The sequence below is a fragment of the Dioscorea cayenensis genome, chromosome 9 (assembly GCF_009730915.1).
Source record: "Dioscorea cayenensis subsp. rotundata cultivar TDr96_F1 chromosome 9, TDr96_F1_v2_PseudoChromosome.rev07_lg8_w22 25.fasta, whole genome shotgun sequence".
Taxonomy (NCBI): domain Eukaryota; kingdom Viridiplantae; phylum Streptophyta; class Magnoliopsida; order Dioscoreales; family Dioscoreaceae; genus Dioscorea; species Dioscorea cayenensis.
In genome coordinates this window covers 955,290-978,373 of record NC_052479.1, presented here as the reverse complement: position 1 = coordinate 978,373, position 23,084 = coordinate 955,290, and the positions used below count along the sequence as shown (strand labels likewise).

At 33.8% G+C, this 23,084-nt stretch overlaps 4 protein-coding genes across 6 annotated transcripts; 2 read left to right on the top strand and 2 right to left on the bottom strand.

Annotated features, from left to right (window-relative positions):
• Nucleotides 1-3,448: 3,448 nt before the first annotated feature.
• Nucleotides 3,449-5,857, bottom strand: LOC120268250 (40S ribosomal protein S15a-like). Its single transcript, XM_039275691.1, has 4 exons — nucleotides 5,722-5,857; nucleotides 4,057-4,200; nucleotides 3,802-3,962; nucleotides 3,449-3,721 (listed from the first exon to the last, which is right to left on the bottom strand). Exons 2-4 carry the CDS (start codon nucleotides 4,187-4,189, stop codon nucleotides 3,623-3,625), a joined length of 393 nt encoding a protein of 130 aa, XP_039131625.1. The 5' UTR covers nucleotides 4,190-4,200; nucleotides 5,722-5,857; the 3' UTR covers nucleotides 3,449-3,622.
• A 797-nt stretch (nucleotides 5,858-6,654) lies between these two features.
• On the top strand, nucleotides 6,655-9,464 carry LOC120269492. 3 transcript variants are annotated; one of them, XM_039276825.1, is made up of 2 exons: nucleotides 6,655-7,364; nucleotides 9,188-9,464. In XM_039276825.1, exon 1 carries the CDS (start codon nucleotides 6,720-6,722, stop codon nucleotides 7,359-7,361), a length of 642 nt encoding a protein of 213 aa, XP_039132759.1. In that variant the 5' UTR covers nucleotides 6,655-6,719; the 3' UTR covers nucleotides 7,362-7,364; nucleotides 9,188-9,464. The 3 variants fall into 3 exon arrangements, with proteins under 3 accessions (XP_039132759.1, XP_039132760.1, XP_039132761.1); XM_039276826.1 differs by lacking the exon at nucleotides 9,188-9,464 and adding an exon at nucleotides 7,739-9,127; XM_039276827.1 differs by lacking the exon at nucleotides 9,188-9,464 and adding an exon at nucleotides 7,734-9,127.
• Nucleotides 9,465-12,726: 3,262 nt separating this feature from the next.
• LOC120269494 (histone H2A) lies at nucleotides 12,727-13,612 on the bottom strand. The gene is made up of 2 exons (XM_039276828.1): nucleotides 13,334-13,612; nucleotides 12,727-13,251 (listed from the first exon to the last, which is right to left on the bottom strand). Exons 1-2 carry the CDS (start codon nucleotides 13,541-13,543, stop codon nucleotides 13,012-13,014), a joined length of 450 nt encoding a protein of 149 aa, XP_039132762.1. The 5' UTR covers nucleotides 13,544-13,612; the 3' UTR covers nucleotides 12,727-13,011.
• A 5,101-nt stretch (nucleotides 13,613-18,713) lies between these two features.
• Nucleotides 18,714-20,207, top strand: LOC120269495 (actin-depolymerizing factor 7-like). The gene is made up of 3 exons (XM_039276829.1): nucleotides 18,714-18,872; nucleotides 19,355-19,620; nucleotides 19,702-20,207. The coding sequence occupies exons 1-3, from the start codon at nucleotides 18,870-18,872 to the stop codon at nucleotides 19,850-19,852; spliced, it is 420 nt and encodes a 139-aa protein (XP_039132763.1). The 5' UTR covers nucleotides 18,714-18,869; the 3' UTR covers nucleotides 19,853-20,207.
• The last annotated feature ends 2,877 nt before the right edge of the window (nucleotides 20,208-23,084 follow it).

The following is a 23,084-nucleotide window of genomic DNA, read 5'->3' as shown; positions in this document are numbered from 1 at the left end:
CTAGTCTTTTATCTCTATAACCATGCAATTTTTCTTAAGTTAAACCATATGTATGATTTTAATTCATTGCAATGAGTGGTTCTGCTTGATAGAGTGTACATTGCAATGAAAATGACAATAATTAGAGACTATCAGTGAATTAAGCATAGATTACGGAGTTCAACCAATCATTTATCAAATTCACACTAACTCATTGTATCTTTAACTTCAAAGGCATAAAAATAAAATAAAAAAGCACATAATAAGCTTAAAATAATAAAAGAAATAAAAAAAGCACAAAACTAAGGTGGATTCTCACAAAGACATGCTGAAAAGAAGTACACCCATGAGGAAGCATATGCTTGGAAGATCCTTCTCCACTTATAACCCACCAGCTGCTCTTTCCCCTCATGCTTTTATATGTATATATATACACACCCATTCTGAACCTAAATGAGCCCTCTTTATCCATGAGCCATCTCCAGTTCCAAATGTGGTTTGGTCTCTTGGATTTCCCCAGCAATGGCTTGATGAATTAGAGCTAGTGTTGAAGATGAGGCTTTGAAGGACCATCAGGGATCAGTCAGGCCATGTAGGGCAACTTTAGACTCTTTGGCATTTACTAATTGGTTGCATCTCTTAGTTCTAGTTCTAGAGATGCTGATCAATGTTGTTATCTATCTCTATTCTATATGTTCTTGAAAATGCTTTTGTTCTTCATATATATATTTATATAGAAAGAGAGATATTATAGCATATCAAGTTTGGGGTCATTATTTGGTTTGAATGGATGGAATTTACTCATTTAGATCAGTTTGTTTTTAAATTTTGTTTGATTGTCTATATATATACATGTGCATATATTCTAGCATGTCAAATTTGGGGTTCAACCGTTCAATAGTTGGTTTAAATGGATTGAATCTACTCAGTAAGTTCATTTTGTTTTTAAAGTATGTTCGATTGGGTTTTCTATTATGGTTTTAGCAGAAGAAAATTGGAAGAAAATGAATTAACTGATCTTTTATTGCATGTATTTTAGGTTATATAAATTAATATTGTGACTTATGACTATATCATATTCAACAAACAGAACCAACTGAATATATGCCTCCAGCATGATACGTGTACTTGTTCGGATAAGCAGGGTAGAACTCATATGTATATATATATATATATATATATATTATTAAACATCATCTAGATGAAATAAGTGAGAGAGAGAGAGAGCTGTCTGTAGATGTCTACAGGTGATGAAGAAGTAAGAGAGATCGAGAGTGACGGGTAGGGTTAGGATTGAGAGAGAATGCGGCCTGAGGGGCTGAAGGAGTCATTAGATATTGAAATCTATGGATATCTATAGATGACGTGGATTCTATATACAGATAGATTATGGAAATCTCATGTCCATAGATGACGCAGGTTATATATATATAAACGGATAGATTTTGGAAACTTCACCTATTTGTTAACTATGGCTCTCAAGCTATGGTGGAGTTAGGAGGGCGAAAAAGGGGCCATGCCTCCAGAGCAGTCAAAATGGGCTGGCAGGGGCGGGCCGGCCCATGCTCACCAAAACCCGCCATTTGAGCGGGGCAGGGGTGGGCACGAAAACTGCCAACCCGACCCGGACCCGTTTTGGGTTATGGGTTGGGCGGGTCGCCCACTAAAAATCAAAAATAATTAATTTATTTTTATTTTTTTATAAACGTTGTAATATATAAAACATTAAAACATTCATTATAAATTCATAAAAAAAACTAAATTAAAAATTAAAACTTAACACATGCAATAATTAACAAAATGAAAACATTCATTATAATATTCAAAACCTAACAAAATCAACAATAATTACTAAAAATCTCTAAATAAAAAAACACTATTATAAATTTACAATCAACAAAATTTAAAAAAAAAACAACAAACCACAACATAAAACATCTATTACAATTATAACATTCACTATTACTAATCAACAAAAATTTAAGAAAATTAACAAAGACAAAATAAAAAGCATCCATTACAATCATCGTAATATTCATCAAAAATCAACTAGTCATTAAAATGTTTTTGTTATCTCCGGGATTTCTTTTTAAAAACATAATTAAATGCATATTAAACTTCATTAAAATTATTTATTTATTTTTTAATTTAAATCCTTAACAATATTTCAATATCAATATATATATTTATTATATAAAAATATATTATATATAAATTAGGAGGCGCGGCCCGACCCGCCCAACCCACGGCCCGCGCGGGTTGGCCCATTTAGGCCCGCCTGGAGGCGGGCCTATAAATGACCAACCCGACCCGCCCATTTTTATTGGCGTGGGCGGGCACTGACTGGCCGGCCCGAATTGACAGCTCTACATGCCTCCCTCATAATGAAAAAAAGATAAACTTAATTATTCTTAATAAGAATTTAAATAAAACATGTATTGATTGTTCAGATGTCATTCAGATAGTTAATTTTTGGAGCTAAAATCTAATGATATTGGGCATCCCAAATCTTTTGCTTGCGGATAGTTTTTTTTATTTGTTCAAATACAAGAAATTATTTTATCATGTAAGTTTTTATTTTTTAATTTGTATTGGTAATTGAAATTATGTGATTTTTTTATGTATTATTAATTTTTTTATTTTTTATTCACAAATTATAATAGGTCTAAGAGATCCAGACTAGACTTTTGAATAAAATAAAAGACTAAATTTTAAATGATTGCTTGATTGTTTACAACGAAAAAAAAATTGCTACTAAATTTAGTTCTCATCCAATTTTAAATGGTTTCAATAGCATGAAAGAGCAATGAATTAAATTAATTTATGTAAAAATTGAATACTAATTTTTTTTTATCCGGCCTCTCCTTAAAAAAAATTTCTAGCTCGCTCACAAGAGGGCCATAGAAGTTAAAATTATTAGCGGCCTACAGACAAATTGCCCTAAGCATTTATGTTTTACTTTCATTTTTTTAACAAAAGAAAAACAGAATTTGTTTCTTTTAAAATAATTCAAAATTCTTCATGCCACTTTTGGTGGCAAAACTTGAAAAATAAAAAATCATTCACAGTAGAAAATCTCCTCCATACACAAACTTGGATTACATTACACAGCAAATGACTAGTGAGTGGCATTAGTCAGCTTGGCGATCAATTGCTTTACATATTTAATGGTTGAAAAAGATTCTTTGCTGCATCACTTAAACGTTACTCAATTGGAAGCAAAACCAAAAGTCGCTTTGCCTCATCACTTAAAAAGATCACTGCAGTACAAAAGTACAATTTAAAAGTTGCTATTCCTTTATGTCACCATCTGTTATTATCTAAATGATCATTCTGCTTTCTTTCCTCTATGGATTTTAGTATTTACACATATCATAACCTGTATATTTTTAAGGCATGAATAATATTAAGTTACCAAGCGGTAGCTTTTGGATGTAAAAGAAAGATTAGCAAAAAAATTAAATACCAATTAAAACACAAGAGCACAGCACACACAGTATTTGTTTGGAATAACATGAATACAACGCATTTGATGAGAAAACAAAATCTACGATCAAAAAAACACTCTTTTAGTTCCACATCACTTGAAGATCTTAAAGAAAATAATCAATGCTTAGCATGAACTTCAACAAAACTTAAAAGTCTAGTAAAAGAAACCAAGCACTTTTCCACCAACATTCTTCTTCCTTGCTTCTTCATGGTCCATGATGCCCGCAGATGTCGTCAACACGATGAATCCAAACTATGAAATAATGTGCAAGATTAGCAATTAAACTTTAGATATAACATAGTTCATGATTTTTAATGCTTAAAAATACAAACCTGACGTGATGGGAGCAATCTTGCAGTCCATGGCTCAATTTCTTTGACACCAACATCAAAGCGAGGGCTAATGACGCCACATTTGTTTAATCTCCCGTTCAACTCCACCACTATTTTACCGGCCCTATGATCATCCACATATTCAAACTCACCAATATAACCTATAACACAATAAACAGCCAGGGAAAATCTTCATAAATGCACCTTCCAAGTGAGAAAAATGAGCACAAAATATGCGAAATATCTCAAACTAACCGTGCTTCTGCATGACAAGAAGGAACTTGACGATCACTTTTGAGGATGGCCTAATCATCACTTGCCGCTTTCCACGCTTCTCAGCATTATACATGCTCTTCAGAGCATCATTCAGAACACTAACTCTAACCATTCTTACTTACCCTGCATGTAATAAGGAACATACATGTTCTGGTGAGAAAAAGATGACACATGCCAGATATTGCAGGGCAGAACTCATCTTCACCAACTTATCTAGATGATACACAATTACATCAAAACTGAGAAGGAACAACCAATCGCTGGATGGTTTAGTCAGCCATGGTGTACAGAAATATATACATATTTGATCAAATACAAACATTTAACTGCCTAAATGGCTTGACCTAACAGAAAATTCCTCATCTATCAAAAAGCATGCATAAATGAAGAAAGTGGTAATAGTGCCTGCAAACTTAAATCAACAACTCATTTGAGCATCTAAATTTCACATGACAGCTTCTCCAGATAGAAGGAAGATGTCCACCTCAAGAAGAGAGTCACGCCTATTTTGTAAGCTATTCCCAAATTACTCCTTATTCTAGTTGGTGTACCTTGCCCCCATAATGCCCTTCAACAAGACACTTAGTACCATTAAACTGTATACTATGTGCTATAATAGAAGAGTCATAAAGAAACTAATACATCAAAAAGCAAAGTTACAAGACAACACCAGTGGCAAATACACACAAACCAAGCCACCAACCATATCATTCTTTAATTTAAATACAGTGCTAAGTACACACAAAGAAAAAATGACACTCCCAAATCACTCTTTCTTCTATTAATTGTAACTTAAAATCCTGTAATCCCTTCCAAGAAAGACATTCAATACCCTAAAACCATATACTATAAGCTCTAACAGAAGAGTTGAAAACAAAATAATACATCAAAAACAAGGCTTTGAGGCAACAACTGCTACAAATGCATTCACTCCAATTCACTGACCTTTTCATTCTTATACTACAATATGATGTTACATCCTAAAAAAAAAATATTCATAAAACACTTTTTCTGCTATTCATTGCACTTCATGGTTCGTAGAGGAAGAACCAAACTAATCAAATACATCATAATGAAGACTCCAATTCATGACCTTACCATTCTTATACTAATACAAGCAATTCTAATTCTCAAAAGCACCTTTCTACAAAAAAGCACATCAAATCTTAGCTCAAAGTCATCATATATGATCAAAAGCAACATCAAAATAATGGCAATTTAACTTGAAGGATTAAAAGCAAGCATATCAAGTACTTGCTTACAAATCACAACTAATAGCTACTGCATGGTTTATAGGAAACAAAGAAAATGCTCAGGATTCAGCAAAACTATGAAAGATCAAAGCCATTACTATCAAACTTATCATCAAAGATCAAACACTTCAATGAAAACATTTGAGATGTAATCAAGTTCAAACATGACCATTCCTTTAATTTCAATCATAAAAATCATCTTCACAGTGAGAATTTAAAAAGAAAAACTATGAATCTAATAACAAAAACTCAAGAAAAACACAAAAACAAATCAATGACACCATCGGATGACTCCTCCTCTCCAGATCTAACAAACAATGCAATTAATACGATTGAAATTAAGAACAATAACTTTGATTGCTGTCGAGATATAGAAGAGAAAAAGGAGTACCGGAGATATCACCGGCGGTCGCTGAACGGAACGGCGGCGGCGGCGGCTGTGCAAACCCTAGCGCGCAGCGAAGACGGGTGAAACTTTTGAGATGGCTCCAAGCGAGAAGAGGTTTTGTGAGACTGAAAGGGCTTTATAGGGTTTCATTGGCTTTTCTGAACCGTCGGATCGTGCTAGTGAAGATGATCCAATGGTTTAGAATTCGTTTAATGGACAAACCCTAAAAAGAAATTTGCATAGACACCCTTCTAAAAATGTTTATTTACATAAAAATCATCTAACATTTTTTATTATGTTTTCTTATATAATTTTCTTTAATATATGCATCTTAAAATACACCATATATATATATATATATATATATATACCTCTCACCTCTGTTCATTGGTCTTAGGTTACATTTGGAATATGGAAATTTGAAGTATATTATAACACAATTTTGTTTATTATTTCTAATATTATAAATAAATTAGAAGTATAGTAAAAAGTAATTATGTAAATCATAATTTATTAACTTTTTTATACTCTAAAACTTATGACAAAAAAAATTGTTAAGTTATTCCACATCAAAAAATTTACTTTTAATATATTTAATCTCAACAAAACATAATAAAAATGTTATGCTATTAATTAAATATTAATCATAAAACACTACAAATGATACTTATTTTGTAATTTAACCATTTGTATTATACACTAAATGTTTATATAATTATCATTTTATTTTAATAATATTTTTAAATAAAATAAAAATATTCTTTTTTAGAATTAAATAGACAATAATATATTTTCATATAACCTTAAATAACCCATTTTTATTTAAAAAAAAGGTTAAAAAAAATAAGCAAAAAGTAATCCAATAAAACTTAGCAGTTAAAAATTTCCATAAATTTAAGGGGTTGAAACATAAATTCCTCCGATGAAAACCAATCTCTCTCTCTCCATTGCTAAACCCTAACCCTAGACTCCATTGTTCGAGCTTCACCGAGCCCTCTCCAATGGCGAGTAACCCCTTCGGAACCTCCTCCCCCTCCTCCTTCGATCCCCTCCTCCTCCCTTCCCTCTTGTCCCGCCTCCAGCTCCGCCCTCCTCTCCCATCGCGCTCCCCCTTGGACGACCTACTGCTCCAATCCCTGTCCACCGTCGACCACCATCCCGATCTCGACGAAGACAACGATGACCTATCGCTCACTGGGGACGAAGAGAAGCGCCGCCGCCTCCTTGCCCGCGAGGTAGCCCGGCTTGAGCGAGAGGTGATCCGTATTATCCAGTCCGGCGACTCCGATCGGCTCCTCAAGCCTAATTCCGGCCGATCCGTCGCCATCGGCGACCACAACATCTGCGTCGCTGCTCGCGATGAGCCGGGATCGGAGTACCGCGTCTGGGAGTGGCATGGTCACATCATGTTCTTTGACCATGAGAATGGCTTCGACGCTGAGTATATTTACGGGAATTACTTCGAGAGGCTGCCGGAGAGGAAGGGCGGCAGGAATCAACCCAAGGACGATGAGGAAGAGGAGACGAAGCTCGGCGGGCTGAGGGATTTGATCGGAGATTCCATGAGTTCAGTGATGAATGGGGGAGGGAGAGTGATTCACAGGAACTCTCTCAGTGCTTCATCTTCGAATTCCAACAATTGATTGGTGAGCTGTTGTTCACTGGTTCTAAATATCATTACATTTTATAGTTTTTATACTCTTTTCTTTCATTGCATCTCTGCAATCCCTTGAGGTAATTTGATACTTTTCTAGTTTCACTACAATTGGGAACTGAGATTTAGTGGCATTGTTAGTTCAATCATACCTTGTGTCTATGATTATTATGGGCTGATTTGCATGAGTTTCACTTATGGAACAATAGTGATTTTTGGCTTAGTTTATTGTAGATAAGCAATCGCATCGTCATAATTTCTTGTTTTTTGTGTTGATTCACTATAACTTGTACCTAGAGTGTGGATTGTGCTAAAGATGAGGTTTTGAAGTAGAATTGTCTGTATGTGCCTTTTTGTTTAGAACAGGACAAAGTTCTTGTCGCCATGATGTCTCTTGATTAGCCGCGGCCTGGAGATAAATGGTGGAAAAGTTAATGCAGTTATAATACTTGGTCGATGGGATTTGTGGCATTTATCTACAATCCTGTTTTTCTGCTTTTTGTTTCTTGGTGTTGAATTGTTTTGTTTGCAGTGCAATGTTTGAATCTACTTCCATTTGGAGGTCTTAGGAGTTTCTTCAAAATATCACTTTTTCCAATTGCATGGCATGTATTGTGGTTAGGCTTCCAACAGTCATACATCGTATTCCTTTAAGGGAAGTATATGTTCTTCTCTCTGAGTTAAGAATTAGTGCTACAATCATGTTTGTACTTCTCTCTTGATTGCAACAAATAAATGAACAATTAGTGCTAAAAAAATGATCGATTTAAAGCATTGGATTGGGAATAATTATGTCATCATATGGAAATTTGCTTTATGTATTGATCTGGACGGGAAAAATTGGATTGATATATTTTGGAGTTGTGGAATGTTTTTGTGTCCATGACATGCCCAGTCCTGTTGTGAATCGAGCTCCTTTTACCGTAGGCATGGGTTGACAGGATTGTGATGGTATGATGAAGGCATGCCTGCTATATTATTATATATGGTAACTACCTCTATTTATCACATGGCAGTTTTTACCTATGATCTTGCTTTAGATTATTTTCTAATTGTTCTTATTAGAAAAACATGCATGGGGTGTCCAAACTTTTCTCCATGCACATGTTTTCTGTGAAGAGCTATGATTGGTTGGCCTTCAATTATTATGTTGAAAAATTTCGAAGCGCATTAATGATTTCCCATTTTTGATTGTGATGCCAAGTTTATCTATGTTAACGGTGAGCCCTCTTTGTGATGCAAATCAAGATAAATTTTCACTTGGGTTGTATTAGGTATGTAAGGATTAACCATGCGTAGGCAAACTCGAACGTTAGTTACCGTCCTGGACTTGAATGTATACCAAAATCTGATGGGAAACAAACTTAATTCATCTATACTTGATCCAAAAATTTTAGGCTCCTGAAAATTGAAACATTTCATTCTTTTATCTTATTCATAATTCTTATGAGAATTTGCTCCGGTTGATTATAAATGCAGGCCCTACAATCTTTATCAAGTAATACAATTGTTGCGAGTGGTTTTTATTATCCACTTGACTACTCTACTTGGAAATTTCTTCGATTGTCAATATTGTATTGGTAGTGTAACCTGTATGATTTGATCAGAGCTAAAATTTTGAATGAATTAAAGAGCTGCCATCTTTAATCTTCTCCTCATATTAGTTTCTTAAAAGGTTTGAGCAATGCTCGATTGTTCATGTTTGAATCTTTATGTTCTTCTTGTCATGTAATATTCTAATATGGTTTTTTGTTTTTTCTTGGTCTTAAAGTTTTATTTCTTAAAGCTTTTCTTGTTTCGGTACTGTTTTTCTAGTACTTATGATCACGAGGCAGATGTGGCATTTCGCAAAATGTTCCTTGTCCGGAGACTGGCACAATGTGTATAAGCCTTTCTTGGTTGTGCAATGTCTTATTTTATTGTGCTGCTTGATGATAAAGAGTGTATTAGCAGGAAGTTGAAATTGGGCTAATATTTGATGAAGTCTTAAGGTGGATCTCATGGGAGGATTTGAGATTGCCTTAAGTTGTTGTAGATCATATTATATTAACAAGTTCATCAAAGGATATATTGCATGGCTCTATGTTTTGTATATTGTTTTAGCTTGTTTCTAATGTGGTTTCTTTGCATTCATTGTTTTCTTCTTTTTCATCAGATCTTGTAGACAAAGTCAAACATTCGCCCTTCACTTTTTCACTTTTCATTTTCTAAGTTAAAAGTTCTCTTAGAATGTTTTTATGTCCTAGGGGAGATAAGAGCCAAAAATCAGTTTTGTTATAGGTGGGGAGAATAAAATGGATAATTAATTAACTAATGGGTAATACCTTTTTTGTTCAGGTTTCAAGTCTGGAAAATAAACGTTGTAATGATGTTTTGGTTGCTTGATAAGGTATTTGCTTTTTAAAAATTTTGGAATATATACTTATATATTCATATTTATATCTGTTCCTTTAAAAACAATGCGAGTAAAGGACCCACGTCCAATACGTTCCTAATTCACCAAAATGGTTACTAGCGTGGTTGGTCACTGTCATTCAATGTGAGGTCCACTATGTATGATACATTGATACTGCTCGGATGAGATTATTGAAGATGATCACCCCATTGTTTTATTGAAAGAAAGCTACTAAAATTTACACTCCTAAAATCCGATATATAAATACTTAAATATTGTAGTACAATATATATATATATATATATAAAGAATTGGTAATCTAGGGATGTTTCACAACAATCGTTAATTCATATTGAAATGAGATTAACATCACTAACCTCACTTCCGAAATTAATAATGTGAGATTAACATCACTAACCTCACTTCCGAAGTTAATAATGAAACGCCAACCTAAATGAGTGATTTAACAATTATTGGGAGAACATCCTTAGATTCACTTAATGGGAATATTTTTAGAAAAAATATTATCATATATATATAGGAACATTTTTAGAAAAAAAATATTATCATATATATATAATAAATAGATGACATACACCTCTCATTTTAAAAGAAAGTTTGTGTATCTTTATTTAAATATTCATATTTTGAGTTTATGAAAGGCTACGTGAAAAAGAGAAAATTTTGAAAAATACACATTTTAAATTGTGAGTCTGCATCATTTTAAAACTTAAATGCATGCGTATATCTTTTTGACAATATGTACAAATCACACAACACACATTCCACATACATACTCAACAATGTTTTTTTCAAAAGAAGTTGAATTATATAATATAGAAGTGAACTACACTACTACTACTACTACTCATCCATTATAACAGTGGTTACATGGAACTCATGGCATCATCTTCCAAAGATGGTTTGTCACGGAACAAACTCATGGCACCACTTGATTTTCACAAAGTTTACTCCACATGTTTGATAGAGAAATAAGGACTATTTTTCTAACTAAACAACTTAGCCGTAACTAATAAAAAACTATTTTTATAAAAATTTAAATTTTAGATAAATATATTTAACTAATAACTTTGAAAATAATATTTGACAGTTAGCCTTGCCTCCAACCAAGCACATAGAAAAATCAAAGTAATGAAGTGGTCATTAAGATAGATATATATATATATTATAAATTTTAATTTAAGTTGAAAGCAGTCAGTCACCTATCATTCAAAAACCCCATATAATAAATAATAAGGTTTGCGGAGAATTTAAACCATGCAAAACTTTAATTCATCAGTCATTTATAAAGAATCAAAACAATTGAGCGCAGATCTTGTTTCTATGATAAATTCTATACAATCATGGTGGCCACTTGACCAAAACATATGTTCCAAGAAAAGAATATGCCTACCATTTGCTTAGCTGGGAATACATTCTATAATTCATGCCGCATCACTAAGAACATTAGTGCTAGAAAACAAACATAATGGCAAATGCCCACACGCCATGACCTGGCCATGAAAGTTTAGTGCCAAAGAAGCAATCAATGTTTCATGACAAGCAAAAGTTTATATATTTCACATGTATCCACTAATAATTAGTTAGTGTGTCACTACATAAAAGGCAATCAGGAAGCCCTAACATAATACATCAATCTTGCTAACTTTGAGTCTTGTCCAATTATTTATAGTTCTGAGCACACAACTCAAGCCACAAAAAAGTATGACATTCCACATGTTTAATGAATGTAAGTTCAGCAATAGCATTCATGGATTAACCGTACTTTTAAAAGAACAGGTAAACCAATACTGTGATATTTATTATATAGTTAATAGCTGATACTTATCATTTGACAGTTATGCCAGAGAACTAATGAAGAAAAGCTCTATGAGAAAGTAAAGAGTAGAAATATAACAGCATGACAGTCACTGAGATGCAGTATACTTCGATCACAACATCTACTTTATGCATGAGCAAACACCCTTGGAATGATTTTGAAGGGAAGAATTTGAAAGAAGCAGTAAAGCCAAAATGATGAACCTTATTATTCAACTCTATATGACAGTGATGTTTGTCAATTTTAAATTTATAAAGCACAACAATAAAGACCAACAATAGCATGAGAAACAAAACTTCATATATGACCTGATTAATAGCATAAAAAAAAAACAGAACAAAACAAGGAAAAGCACACTCAATACGAAAACTTCAACATCACATCAGATTATTGGTGTATGTTTATGCGAAGGATCATGAAATTGACCATATCTAATAGCATTCATTTTGCTGATCAAGGTTCTCAAGTAATAGAAGATAATGTTACATTTGGATGAATATAACCTTGCAGAGTCAATGGATTTTAAGAGTAAATAATTCATGACAGTGACATAAGAACTCAAATTTTATAGATGATCATCCTTTGATGATGATCTTAACCAACGAAGAACGATCATATAAAAGATGAGTAACATAGAAACAATATCAGATTAAAAAGAAAAAACAAAGGTTAATCCATGTGCAAACATTTTTGTCTTCACTTAATTATCCATGAACACAACCCATGAAAACTTGTCAACAAGAATAAAGCATGAAGTGGTGTTATATAAATAATTAAATAATATCAAACAGTAGTTGCACAATCAATGTAAGATGTTAAGTCCAAGCCACATCAAATGTCAAGCAACAGCAACAACAACTTCAAAGGGAAGAGATAACTTAAAAAAAATCATCAAAGACCCAAATCTGATTAACCTTTCCCTTCAACCCTATCCCTTCCAAATTCTGGTCTTCAAATCATGAGAATGAAACACAGATCTTGAAATTCCTTTTCTAACAAGATAATTATAATGAAACCACATCTCATAAGCATCCCCATCAAGAGAAAGTACAAAAAGCTAGCATCATAAAAGAGAACAAACCACCAAAGGTCCTAATCCTAGAAGAGAAGCACAATGTATGGTCACTAAGAAATGCTCATAAACCTTTCATTCAACACCAACTATTTTAAATTTTAGTCTTCAAATCATGAGAATCAAAGCTCACAACTTGAAATTCCAGTTTTCACAATAGTATTATAGTAAAAGCACATCAAAGCAAACAACTTTCCAATAATTTCTAATGAAAACCACATCTCATTAACACTCCAAGCAAGAGAAAGTACACAAAACTAGCACCATAAAACTAATAAGTACAGAAAGAAACAACAGTGAAATACGATGATACCCCAGAGAAGATCGCCACGTCAAGCCTTCTTCGGAGATTTGGTCGCCTTCGATGGCGACTTTGGCTCCTTCGCAGCCGCCGCTGACTTCTTCGGCAGCAGCACAGGGTTGATATTCGGCAGAACACCACCATGCGCGATGGTCACTCCGGCCAAGAGCTTCCCCAACTCCTCATCATTCCTCACCGCCAGCAACACATGCCTAGGGATTATCCGATTCTTCTTGTTATCCCTAGCCGCATTCCCAGCCAACTCCAACACCTGAAGAAACCCTAGAAACCCCATCAGCAACAGCAACACTAGCAAAACGATCAAGAAGATGAGGAATCAAACCAGATCATACCTCAGCGGCGAGGTATTCAAGGACGGCGGCGAGGTAAACAGGGGCTCCGGTGCCGACGCGCTGAGAGTAACGGCCTTTCTTCAGATACCGCCCGATACGCCCCACCGGGAACTGGAGCCCGGCCTTGACGGACCTGGAGGTGGGCTTCTTCCTCGGACCACCGCCCTTCCGGCCGCCGGCGCCCTTCTTGAGCTTCCCTCCGGACTCCATTGGAGCACCTTGCTGTTCCTCTCTCGAGCTCGCGATCTCGATCAAAGCGAAGAGCGAGGAGAGTGCGAATCTCAAGGGATTGCGTTTTATATAGGCAGTGATTGGCTCTTGACCGTTGGATTAAAATTCAGATTGACGGTTGAGATTAACTTTGTGGTGATCCGGAGTGGATGTTTCCTGGCCAATGGCGTTTTAGATAAATAGATGCTTATTAATATTTGCTTGCAAATTCTAATTTTGTGAAATAAAATTGATAACTAAAATTGTTATGATTTATTAAATTGGTATTATTGTATTGATAATTTAAAAACAAAAAGATATGTAAATATTTGACGCTTTATGAAGAAAACCAATCATATTTTCTGTTTTTCAATTTTTTTCTAAATTATATATATATATATATATATAGATTGATTCAGTTGAAGGCATGATGATTTAAATTTACTATAATTTAATAATTGGATTGTTTTATTGTAATTTTTAATTAAAAATTGCCAATTTTTTTTAATGATGTAAAATATTTTATTAAACACATAATTTCAAATATTTCCATCATCTTCTTGGATATTGAACAATATTTGTTTTTTAGAATGGATAAAATAACTATGTTTGAACATAAGATTTTTTATTTTTTATTTTTTTTTAAAGGAGCTACTGAGTATCTGATTTATTCAGCAACAAAAACAAAAAAAACAAGGACTCACATAGGCTAAGAACATACCAAAAAAAAATCCTTAAAAAGAATATAGAATTTGAAAATTAAAATCTAAAACCATTAATAACTGTCACCTCAGTCATTTAGGGTAGGTCCATCCCTTTATGAAACAAAGATAGCATATGAGAGCTTCTTTCATGAGCTTTAAGTCTATCAACTATATGATTTCAGTCTCTTATGAATAATTTTTCAAAGCTCCAAGTGGCAGCTAAAGTTACAATACTGATGTTCAACCCTCCAAGTGGATTTACAACTTCCCTAATGAATAATTTTTCCAAAGCTCAAAACTATCCATAAAAGCATAAGAAACTTGTAATTGTAATTCCCCAGCTAATTTAACACCCATCTCCAATAATTGAAACTCCACATCTAAGCTTGAGATTGCATCAATCAGTTTGCAGCCTACAACACAAATACAAAAAGAAAAGTATCTACAATAAAAAAAACCTAGTTCCACCAATTGTAGAATTAGGGATCCATGAGGCATTAGAGAATAAAATAAAACTAACAGAAGCAGATATGAAGCAATTGCTTGAACATCAAATTCAACAACATGATTTATCACCCTACCTACCATCCAATTGAGATTAATTTGAACACCTTTGGAAAATCTTATTACAACGAGCCTTCCAAACCATCCGGGCCATAACAGGTATGAAGGAAGCTATCTGTTTCAGACGACCTGCTCTGGAAAACTACAACGAAGGCCCAGTAGAGTAGCCTTGAGATAGATTAATATTTATACCAGTCTCCCATTCCACCAAAGATTTAAGAATTTGAAATTTAGAACAAGAAGAGAAGAGATGCTAGACATTTTCCCAACAAAGTCCACATAAAAACACAGTTTTAAATATGACCTATATTGAGCGAATGGAGCAACTCAAAGGTTTTAATTTTGCCATGAAAGAGCTAACCAATTAAAGAATTTAACATGAAGGGCAACATTTAGGGTTCCAACAATTACTCCAACCTTTCCAATAAAGTATGTCCATGTCTTTATCAACAAAAAAATCGATAAATTGAAGCTGATAAATTGTTTCTATGTGAATCAGGATACCATACCCAAACAGAATTTGAGCTCGGATCAACAATACCCTTGTTCAGCGTTTATGAATTGAAATTTTCACTCAACAGAGGGTTTAAAGCATCAATATTCCAAGAGAGATCAAAAGTAAAGTATGAGACTTGCATCAAATCTACATCAAACTCCATGTTCAAAAAAGGTAGGTTTAAAGTGCAACGGAACTTCAAACACTATGGATCATTCATAAAAAAAAATATAGGTAGGATTAACTGACTTCAACTAAAGAAAAGGCCTGATGTCAATCATGTTTTTACACAAAAGCTCCATAAAACCAAGAACACTTAGCAGGTATGCTCAAATTCCAGGGGCTTGGTAGGGCCATATTTGAAAGTAACAAGGTTCGGCCCATAAAGAATCACAGCCATTGAGATACTTAAAAACATTTATCGCCATTAAAACCTTTTTTGGCTGCATAAAGATTACGGATTCCAAGATCCCCCTCAGTTTTTGCAAGTGTAATTATGTTCCAACCGATGAGGTGAACACCACTTTTGTTGGTGGCTTGAAAGATAATATTGAGAAATAGTCATAAGACTGCTATTAATGAGGATATCTTTGCCTGCCCCATACAGAAGCTGTTTACTCCAAAAATCAACTCGACGTTCAGCCTTGGTAATGAGGTTGTCAAAGATGGCAATAGGAAGCCTTTTGGAAGAGATAGAAACTCCAAGGTAACTAAAAGGGAAACTTCCAATCTTATTGTTTAAACTAGAACGAATGCTTTTGCCAATTCTCTCATTCAACCATTAAGGAAAAACGGACTTCAGATTTAGCATCATTAGAAACCTGACTAGTTAAAACAGAATAATTGGACAAACAAAGTTTACAGTTCCTGGCCACCTTCCTTGAAGCACGAGTGATCACAACTAAATCATTAGCATATATTAGATGGTTGAAATTTTTTGCAAGATTCAAATTGAAGTAAGGAATTAAGGAAAGTCTCTGGGCCTAATTACACATAGCAATTAAGTTTTGGGTAACAATAATAAACAGATAAGGCGAAAGGGGATCTCCCTGAATAATTCCTCTCGAGGGATGGATTTTTTTTCTTAAGGAAGCCCATTGACTAAAATAAAATAACTATCAAAGCTAATGCAACATTTGATCCAAGAAATCCACTTAGAAGGAAAGTCCATAGAAGAAAAAGTGACAATAATAGTGTTCCACCTAAAAGTATCAAACGCTTTCTCAGTATCAATTTTAAGCAACATCCTAGGGAGTATTTGTAATCATGTTCCAAAGAATGGATCACCTCTTGAGCAACTTAGAGAAGTTCCTCCAATCAATTAGGTTCTTTCGAGTTCTAACAAGTAGATGAGAAAACCGATGCATAGGAAAAAGTTAGGAGTGAAGTTTAAAGAGTGCCTAACCACTTTAAAACAATCCAAGTGTTCAAGCCAATAATTTTCAAAAAGAAAAATGCTATGCTTGGATTGTGAACAAGGAGAAGTAATCAATAGCAACGGGCATGATAAGATGAAACTCTAGCTAGATGATTTACAATGCAAGAACTAAACTTGGAAACTCAATCAACATTAGCTATGCATCTATCCAACCTTGCCCAATGGTGGGAAAGGCTAGATTGCCAATTACACCAGGTGCATAAAAAGACTAGAGACATTTATATCAAGCAGAGCATTGCAAGAATAAAATGATTGAAACACTTAGCTTTACGGGCATAATACTTGAATTCTCCACCTTTATGTTCCTCTTGAGAAGAGATGCAATTGAAATCTCTCGTAACCAGCCAAGGCAAGTTTAGGGATGCAATACTAAACAATTGCTGCCACAGGGTTCTCTGATCTGCGAGACCTTGAGCTTTGTACACAATAGTTAAAATCCAAGCATCAAGAGAACTAGAAGAAATTATCAAATGTAGAGTACGCTGAGAAATAGCGATCGGAGTAACACAACCAATCGACCACTTCCAAAAGATAATAATGCCTCCTGAAAAACCAAGAGCTATAATCGCAGATCACTCCCAGTGGCTAGCAAATTTAGAGCAAAGCCACATAGGTCTGGTTTCATCTACCCTAGTTTCCACCAAACACAACAAAACCAGGGTTATACTTCTTTATCATAGATAGAACACGATTAAGAGTGTCCTCTTCTTCACACCTTTACAATTCCTAGTAATTATTTTGGTAGCATCCATGAACCACAGTAACGTAAAGACAACATCAACAATTACAAAATTATAGCTTAGTAAAAGAGAGCAAAAACTTCCCTTGACATTAGGAAACACCACAAAAGCTTGAAGAAAAAAAACTTGGAGAGCGACTACTCCAACGAGATTTAAGATTCAAGTCTCGCCTTCTTATGAAAATTAGATGTAGTTATAAGCTACATTTTAAAACAAGAATAAAAACATCACAAATCACACTAAAAATACAAAAAAAAAAAAAGGTCAAAATCCCTTATAATCCATCAATAGTGAATGAGAGCCAAAAGGAAAAAACCGATTAAAATTGACATGTCCAGAAGGTAATTGTCAAAGTTGGATCATCTGTTATAAATGGCATTGAGATTAGATTTACAGTTGCATTACTTAAGTATAACGTTGGTAGTTTGGTTATCAGATGTAGTGATGAAAAGGTCAAAAAAATCAAGGTTTCCTCGTTAAAGTTCTAACTTTGAACTTTTTGTGCCTGAAGCTTCCCTAGAGATTTTTTTAAAATTAATTTCTTTTTCTACATAAACATGAGATTAATTGATATTTATTTTCAATAATTTTAACACCAATATTATGCTAAATGTATAAATAATTTTAACTTTTCCCCAATTTGACAAAATTAATTTTTTATCTGATTAATGCAATATATTTTATGAAGAAAAAAAATATAATTTATAATTTTTTATATTTTGCAATGAAAGAAGTACAAGCTAATTCAACATTACTTATAGGATAACTATTATAATTTCATCATTAATAATGATTCAATGAACATTTGATTTGAAACACTCGTTGACATAGCCAAGCAATTAAATGAAACATATTCGCATTTGTTTTTGTTTATATATATTTTTTTTTGTCAATTTTATGTATTTGTTTGAACATGGTATTAATTTTGTTGTTTGAGTATTTTATCTGTCAGCCCATTTTTTATTTAATTTTTAAATAATAAAACCAATAACAAACTTAAAATCTTTATTTTTATAAACCAATAAATAAATACAAAAAAAAAAATAAAAAAAAATAAACGAAGAGTGGCATCAATCGTAAATAATACTCCCAAAATAGGCGCCAAAAGTAATTTCACTGGTTTAGGAAGTGAGAAATCCAAACACGGCGGCTTCACGAGAATTATAATTGACTCGACACGTGGCGAGCGATTATTGGTTGAACGTTGCTTTATGGCGGGGACTGAGGAACCGCCCACCAAGAAAAGAGCCATTGTTTTCTCTCTTGATCTCATCGCACGCTGATGCGCTCAGGCATCATCCTTTGATCTCGGAATCCCTATATTTCCTCTCAGTTCCTTGCTTTCGATCCTCTTCCTTCTTGTCATCCGATTGCATCTTCAAAAATGGTAGCTTTTGTGGATTTTTATCTGTTTTTTATGTTTTGTGGAGTTTATTTTGGTTTTTTTGATGGGTTTTTAGGTTTTTGGAGTTGGATCTATGATCTAGTCTCTTAGATCAGTTGATTTTGACTTTATCGGTGAATTTTTAACTGGGTTTTTGTTTGGCGTTGTTGATTTTGATAGATTTGTATGCTAGGGTTTGGGTTTAGATCTGATCGGTGTTTTGTCGTTGTTGTTGTTGTTGTTCTTGGTTTGATTGGGTACTGGTTTTTAATTGCTTATTGAGAAATTTAGGTCTGGTGGATCGTTTGATTTAGATTGCTTGTATTGTGATCTTGACCTTTGGTTGAAGAGATAATGTGATTTACTGTTCATTGTTATGTTTGTTTGCTAGAGTTTTAGAAATTATTTAGAACATTCGATTCAAGTTTGGATTTTTTATTTTGATGGCTGCTTGGTTTTGACCCGTTCCATGTGTTATCTTGCAGGCCAATGCAGCGTCTGGAATGGCTGTGAACGATGACTGTAAGCTGAAATTTTTGGATTTGAAGGCAAAGAGGACTTATCGATTCATAGTTTATAAGATTGATGAGAAGCAGAAGGAAGTCGTTGTTGAGAAGCTTGGTGAACCTGCTCAAAGTTATGAGGATTTCACTGCCAGCCTTCCCTCCGCGGAATGCCGCTATGCGATCTATGATTATGATTTTGTGACTGAGGAGAACTGCCAGAAAAGCAAGATCTTCTTCATTGCTTGGTAGTTATTTATTTATTTTTTAACCATCTATCTCATCTTCTTGTATACAGACCAAGTTCATCATTTTATCGATTTTTGTAGGTCCCCTGATACAGCTAGAGTGAGAAGTAAGATGCTTTATGCGAGTTCTAAGGACAGATTCAAGAGGGAGTTGGATGGTATTCAGGTGGAACTGCAAGCCACCGATCCAACTGAGATGGGCCTTGATGTCATTAGAGGCCGCGCCAATTGAGTATGTATCACCCTGTTTGTGCATGGAGGTTTTCTCCATGCTATATGGCTGCTTTAGTGGATTGTTTATAGTTCTATGTGATGGTCCATTGTTAGATCCTTATGGGTTTGTTGTTCATCTATTACAATGTCTTTGGCTTCCTTTATCCTTGATTTTGGTATATCATATGATCTGGTCTTTTGGAAGATATGCGAGGGGTGTTCCTTTGTACCGTGAGGTCTACAAGCTAACGGTATGTAACAGTTTGTTGAATTGTCCTAAAGGTGGCTTCTTTTTCAGTTTGTCTTTAAATTTCGAATGGTTTCTCTTCTTTTTCAGCGCTCCTGGTTTGTTATATTATTCCAACACTTTTGGTGATTTGTGTGATATTCAATTTTCTGTTGTATGTATTTCATTTATTCCTTCACCGGTGGTTAATTTCTTTATCGGGGATCCTAATGTGTATTGGCTAAATATGTAAAATTCTGATCTTCTGGTCTTCAAGAAACGAACAAAGGTTATGAGAGGCTTGATAAAGATAATCAAGGATGAGTTTACTGCATTTGGTTCCTTGGTGCTTTGATAATTTTTGGTGATATGCTTTTGCTTTACCATCTTGATTGAGTTTACTCAATCAAGATAATATTTGGTTCCTAGGTGTTATGAGAATTTGTACAGTAGAATGAGATATGAAATTGGTATATAAGCAAATTTGGAGGCGTACAGGATGTGATGTTGATATATTTGTGGGGTTTTTGGTAGGATCTAAGTTATTATATTAAGATCTGAATTTCGCAAAAACTTTGCTGTGAGTTGCATCTTCTAGTCAAACCTTGATTGAGCTTTCAATGAGAATCATCTTAGATGTTTATTGGTGATATCTTTGCATATCTTGTTATTGGTAGTATTTGGGCAAGTGATTCATGTTTTATTAACTTCCTGGAAACTGGTATTCTATATAAGATCAGCGATATTGTGTCATGGTGTTTATATTAAGGTATTATAGGTTGTATACTTTGATAAGATTATGTTGAAACAAACTACCCTATATATATATATATATATATATATAGAAGTATTGTTAGTTCTGTAATGCTTTGCTAACTTAGTCGGCACCATCCTAGGACAAGGGTTCTGCATTAACCTAGCATCAATACAAATTCTGTTTCTATTGGATAACAATTTTGATATAGATACTATCCATACCTGGAAATCATTGATACTTTTCCAGGAAGCTATACAAAGTCTTGTGTTGTTTACTGTTATTGAACTTTTACTGGGCAATGCAGAAATGATAATTATTTTTAGACAGCTATTAAATCTTGGCAATAAACATTATTTTATAATATATTTCTGTCAATAGACTCCTGAATTGATTGGACACATGTCTAAGATATATCATCCTTGCTTGTCCTTTATGTTTTCTTTTGCCATTTGTCTGGAAGTGATTGGTACTGTGTTCAATTTTGTCCTAGCATTGGCGAGTAGAGTGCAAGCCAATCTTTTCTAGTACGGTAATACTGTAGAGATGAATTGAACTTGAACCACCATTTAAATTGAATTAAGTTCTAATGTCCGCATTGTGTAACTTGGCTTTGTGTTCACTGATGACATCGTCTTCTGGCTTTGTGTTCTTTCTTGTAGTATAATAGTGGTTGTGTGAATTACTGCCCAAATAAGATGCATTGGCTGTAGAAATTACTGCAGAAATACGGTGAGCTGATTATGCTGTGTGGTTTATAATTTATGACGAGATTATCGACTTTCAAAACCAATACTTAACAATTGGATGTATCAAAGTATGATTTTTTTTGCTTAATAGATGAGGTTTGATGAAATTGCTAGAGACCAAGTAAGGGGCTGAGCTTCCTTGGGAGAAGAAGCTTGCTTTTTGGGCTTTGTTCACCTTCATCTCTTGGTGGAGAAAAGGTCTTGGCTGTGTTGTTGGCTCATGGTGTAATCTTGGTTTCAAATAAGTGAGTATGTTTTTCTCTCTACTTTACTTGTCACGGCCTTCCCGATCGCCCCAACGATCACCGCGCGGCGCTCGTCACACCACCTAGGCGCCGAGCCAGCCTATGGCCAAGGATGAGCTACAACGAACAAGATACAAACAGCCATGCACACAAACAAGGAAAGTAGAGAGAAAAACATAAACTCTCTAATTTGAAACCAAGATTACACCATGAGCCAACAACACAGCCAAGACCTTCTCTCCACCAAGAGATGAAGGTGAACAAAGCCCAAAGAGCAAGCTTCTTCTCCCAAGGAAGCTCAGCCCCTTACTTGGTCGCCTTACAGATACCATGGAGCACTGATTTTGTTGTATTGTATATGATGGTTGATTCTACTGATTTTATTGATGGATGTGTAATGATATGTTCTTCCTTTAAATGACTTTGATTAAGTTTGTAGCAAAAGGTTGTTGGTAGTCAGGCTTCTCAGTTCCCTGAACTGGTTAAATATATTACTTTTCCTTTTTTTATTTATTTATTTATTTTAATTAATTTATATCAATTAAGAAGGTAGATTAGTTAGTTGGTACTCTAAAATTTATAAAAAAATATATTTATTTAAAATATAATTTAATGGGATGTGTAGTTGAATATGATTTATTAAAAATTGTAAAAATATATGAAATATTAGAGATTAATATGAAAAAAATAATATTTAATGTTTTATAAATTTTATAAATTTTTTAAATGGATAAAAGAAATTTGAAAAAAATTCTAAAATGAGTAAGTAAAAAGAGCGAAAGAGTTTTAAATTACTATACATTGTTTTCTCTGTTGTGTATAAATTGTTTTCAGCCTCTAAAATTAATAATTATATTTTTGACCATTTTTTAAATTTTAAAAATTATCTACATTTAAATTCTTAAGACCACGTTTGCTTGGGAATAAACCACTCTTCTCCCCGTTAAATATATCAAATAATTGACTCTAAAAAAAATATTAATACTAACAAACACTTACTATTATTTTAAAAAATAAAAATTTAATTTTGAAATATATAATAATTTTATTAACAAGAATCAAATCCTTGAGTTAATAGTATTGTTATATATTTATTTGTCCCTTGACATTTCCTAGAACGGTGTTTGTCACTCCTGTTATATATATATATATATATTTAATATTAATTCAGCAAAAAAAAAGTATATTTAATATTAATTCAGCAAAAATTTGGTTAGGAGTTCTAAACTCATGACTCTTTCTCAAAGCGGATGTAAATCCACGCCCGATAAGACGTA